The sequence below is a fragment of the Lepidothrix coronata genome, unplaced genomic scaffold, assembly GCF_001604755.1.
Source record: "Lepidothrix coronata isolate B3197 unplaced genomic scaffold, Lepidothrix_coronata-1.0 Scaffold1396, whole genome shotgun sequence".
NCBI classification, from domain to species: domain Eukaryota; kingdom Metazoa; phylum Chordata; class Aves; order Passeriformes; family Pipridae; genus Lepidothrix; species Lepidothrix coronata.
The window spans coordinates 1-4,588 of NW_016691576.1; the positions used below are offsets into that span (position 1 = coordinate 1).

The 4,588-nt window shown below is 48.4% G+C and overlaps 1 protein-coding gene across 1 annotated transcript; it reads right to left on the reverse strand.

The window, feature by feature from the left end:
* Window positions 1-2,308: 2,308 nt before the first annotated feature.
* Window positions 2,309-4,000, reverse strand: LOC108510570 (agmatinase, mitochondrial-like). The gene is made up of 3 exons (XM_017840246.1): window positions 3,824-4,000; window positions 3,477-3,561; window positions 2,309-3,374 (listed from the first exon to the last, which is right to left on the reverse strand). The coding sequence occupies exons 1-3, from the start codon at window positions 3,968-3,970 to the stop codon at window positions 3,301-3,303; spliced, it is 306 nt and encodes a 101-aa protein (XP_017695735.1). The 5' UTR covers window positions 3,971-4,000; the 3' UTR covers window positions 2,309-3,300.
* Window positions 4,001-4,588: the final 588 nt, after the last annotated feature.

Here is a 4,588-nt window from a genome sequence, read left to right on the forward strand (position 1 = left end):
CACCTGGGCTCCTTGCAAACACCCTTCCAACTGTAGTACAAACCAACCTTCCTTTGTATCGAGGAACCTCATCCTTCAACGATTGTATTCTTGAAATGTTGCCCCAGAAGTGCTGTATCATCAGACCGTCGCGTGTGTGTGAAGCTCCTTTTGGTTTAGGTGTGGGGTTGAGATGTTGGGTTTCAGCTTCTTGCCCGTTTCCACCTCTTGCCCATTTCCTTCTTGCCCCAAACCTCTGTTTTTCCACACTCAGGCTGCTGCCTTGCCTTTGTGTTTGTTTGCTTGGATTTTTTTTTTTTTTTTGTCTTTTGGAAGTTGTAAGTCCGTGTGAGGCTAGAACAGGGTTTGGATGGTGCTTTGCTGTAGCAGTGCCCCAACAGCCACTTCCAACACTGCTGGGAAAGGGTGGTCCTGGGTAAGGTGGAGGGAGGGTAAGCAGCAGCCTCATGGCTGCTTAACCTTCTAGCAATCAAGGGAGGCAGCAGGGCTTCTCTTTGTGGCCAGGACTGAAATCCTGTGAGGCTTGTGCTTCCTTTTCGCTGCTGTCACCCAGGTCTCCTTCCATGGATCCCGTCACCGTCAGGCTCCAGCACTGCCAAAGTGCAGGGATGGGAGCAGGTGGCCTTTGCCACAGGGCTCTGAACCTGACACAGAGCCCTCAGAGCACATGGTGTTAATTCCAAACTCAGCCCTCGCCACCTTAGTGACCATCTTAGCAGAGCAGCCAGTCAGTAGGAATAAGTGCTGACCTCTGAGCCAGCTGCTGATCCCATAGGAAGATGGGAATGCTCGTCATTGCACTGCCTACATGCCCTAGTTGCTCCCAAAGCCTTGCCTCACTGCATTGCTCCCATCCTGGGAGCAGACTGGTGTGCTCTGAACCCTGCAGGTACCTCAGACCCCTGTAAAATGTACTTCAGATAAAGGCTACCAACCAACCCTATGCGAGGTTAATTAATTCCAGCCCAGCAGACTCTGTGCCCCAGAAAGTAGAGGGAAGGAAGGAAAGAAGGCAGAGTCTTCTCCCTGCCCAGGAACTCTGAGGTGCACAAAAACTGCTGAAGGAGAGCAGAGGGGGAACAAAACACCAGCCTGGTGCTTCTAGACTTCATTTTCACTTGGCTGGAGCGATTGCTGTCTACTCCTGTGCTTTTCCCATGCAGGATGTGGCTGGAATAGGTTTTAGCCCACCAGAAGGCTCCACATAACTTCTTCAACATTTGCAAAAGCAAAAGAATACTCTCTGGGTCTCTGCTGTCTCTTCATCTGGTCAGAAACCAGTAGAAAAGCCTCAATCCATGAAAAAAAAGTGCCTAGTTGTGCTACAGCAAGGGAATTCAGCCCTGCCCCGAGGAAGGAGAGAAGGCTTTACAGCCTTCAAATTCTGCCAGAGTCCTTTTTTATTTTCTTTTTAGCACAGGTAACCTCCCCTTTCAGCCAGAGTCGAGTTGAAGGAGCGCTTGCAGCAGTCCACCCTTGCCGGGTTTGGCTGGATGGGAGCACAGCCCCTGGTTTCTGTTTTATGGAAACCCTTTTTCCTGGGTTGAAGCGAATGCCAAGCTGCCCTAACCCCTGGTTTAGTAGGTTTTAGTGCCAGTGTGGCGCTCCAGGTATTTGCTGTCTTGGAGAGCAGGGTCAGAGCTGCTTATCCCGGTGTGGCAGTTTGAGCCACATTAGAAATCCAAAATCCAGTTTCCAGGCTCCGAGCTGTTTCGTCAGCAGTCCGTCCACTTGGCTCTGCTTTAATGCTGAGCCTTAAAATCCACCCCCTACCAGCCTCAATGCAGTGTGGGGGGAAAAAAAGCCCCCTAGCCTTGGCCACAGGCAGCTCAGTCCAGTTATACACTGTCCCAAGTGTCCCGCAGCTGCAGGGGGGGGAAGAGGGCCTGGCCTCCTCCCTCTTACCTCAGGTGCTGTGAATCTCTTCCTTCACAGCACACACTCCAAATGCTGCCTCTTAACTCTGGCCTAGGCAGAGCTGGGGGGCCGCAGAGCTGGGGGGCCGCAGGGCTTCCCTCTCCCCCCGGAGAGGGGGAAGAAGGAGCCCAGCCACCCCCGGCCTTCTCCACCTACACGCAGAACAGACACCAACAGAACAACTGCCAGCAGCTTCCAGTGCTGTGTATATATGAGTTTTCAGCAGAAGCAAACAACATGAGTGGTGACTGGCTCTCCAGGGAACACTGCCCTGGCACCCAATCACCCCTGAGCCCCTGACTCTCAGGGGGGACCAATCTCAAACTATGACACCCGGGATCTGCCCCTGCTCTCCCAGCAGCCCTGAGCCCTCACCCCCCGTCATTTTCTAACCCTTGTGATTCTGTTCCATGCGTGGTGGTTCATAATCCAAAGACTGAGGAAATTCGGTCCTAGTGCACTGTCCTAGTGAGATCCCAGCGATGGCACAGCGCTCAGAGCTGAGGAGAAAGAAGGGACACAGGCCCTGGAGTGGAGGTTGTTCCCAAACTCCTCCCTGCCCCTGTCTCTGCCCTTCACCCACAGCAGCCAGGAGCCAGGACATGAGCGCAGCTTGACAAGTAGGACTGAAAACTAGGTACCTATTTTGCACTTTTGATACTGGGAGGGGGGGAATTAACTTATTTGGCAAACTTGTCTTTTTATTTTGTTTGTTTGTTTGTTTTTGTTTTGGTTTTTTTGTTTTGGTTTGGTTTTGGTTTTGTATTTGTGAACAGGCACTTATGTCATTTTGTTTTAAGACAATTACAGGTTCGCAACCAAAATAAACTTATTTTAATGTGTGATGAAGTGGCTTTGTGTTTCCGTGTACAAACTAACCTCACCTCCACATCAGCTCAGAAATTCCAGGAGTGATTAAACCACTCCTGCCATAGGAAACTCCTGGTGATTCCACCAGCAGGAACTTCAGTCAAACATCCCCCTAGGCTCAGCAGGATCCCCAGATGCCCTTTGCTGCCCTCCCTCCCCCAAGACAATAGTCATTGTCTTGCTGCCACATCCTAATGGAAGAAAGTCTTTACCAGTGAGTTTTGCCAGGAGCCCTGTAAGCTGGCTGAGTAATTCCAGAGGCCAAACACTATTAGCCTCATCTGTCCCTTTACCAGACCAATTTCAAAGCTCCAGACCCCAGTTAAATGGGGTGTTCAAACCCATCTGCTCCCTACAGCTTCTCAGCTTAAAATTACCTTTACTCGTGGAAAATGGCATTTATTCTGTGCTGCAAAGCCCCACGTTGGCTGCAGCTGGATGAGGGGAAAGGGACATGGAAAGCCTGGCTGGGGACATGGAGCAGCGTGGTCCTGGAGCAGGCAGGAACTACTCTTACAGTGTCTTCACTCCTGGGAGAACACACAGCATCTCAAACAGTAGGTTTGCACCCAGGAGGGCTGTGTTACCTAGAAAAAGACAAAACAAGGGGAAAAAAATCCATGAATATCCAATGGCTTTCACTCGTGGCTGCCTCTGCCATGTTTTACTCTCGAGATCTTTAGACTCACCAGAGACGTCGTACATTGGTGCGACTTCCACAAGGTCACACCCCACTATGTTCAGGCCTTTGCAGCCACAAATAATCTCCAAAGCCTAGGAAAAAAATGGATTTGGGATCAAGAAACATCTGACCTGGTGGACCAGTCAGGGCTCTGCTTTCCCCATTTTTATATAAGGAAACCCAGCCTCTACAGGCCAAATCTCATCAGTTCCACACTTCCCTTCCTCATCAACATAAGGAAATGCTCCCAGGCCTTCCTAAGTCTTCTCTTTGCTGTGCTGGTGGCATGGCCTGGGAGCAAAACCATGCCTTTCCCAGTGGGAAATGCAGCTGCATTCCCTGGAGTCCCCTCACCTGTGCAGGTGTGAGCCCAGCTATCTCCGGGGTGCCGGTGCCCGGGGCGTACGCGGGGTCCAATCCATCGATGTCGAAGCTGATGTACGTGGGCTTGTCCCCCATCTGTGCCCTCACCTCCCCCATCAGCGGCTCCAGGGACTTCATCCAGCACTCCTCAGCTGGGACAACCCGGAAACCCTGCAGGAACACAGACACACGGGCACCTGCTCAGGGAAAGGTGGGAAAAGAGGAGCATCCCCTGCACCGCTGGGCATTTCTGGTGGGATCAACCCTCACCCCAGGGCCGAGCTGCAGAGGTGCTCCTGGAAGCACCTGCCACTCCCTCTCCACGTTTTTTTACTCTCTACCCAGCTGACAGTTGTCCTGTGGGACAAGCCATTGACATGGGACAAGATGCAAAAAAAGCATGTATTTTATTTATGCATTTTAATATATATTTTTATATATATGTACTTTTTAAATATATATTTACTATATAAATATATCAAATAAATTTATATAGTATTATTTATATTTATTTATATTTATTTATATTTTATATATAAATATAAATTTTTATATTTATTTATATATTATTTATAAATATATATTTATTTATATATTATACTTGTATACTATGAATATTTGTATGTTCACATATTATTTATATATTTGTGTCTTCTGTATCTTATAAATATTTAGCATTTATAATCATAAATTATAAATATATAGCATATAAATATATATTTTATATAAATATATATTTAATATACTTACTATATT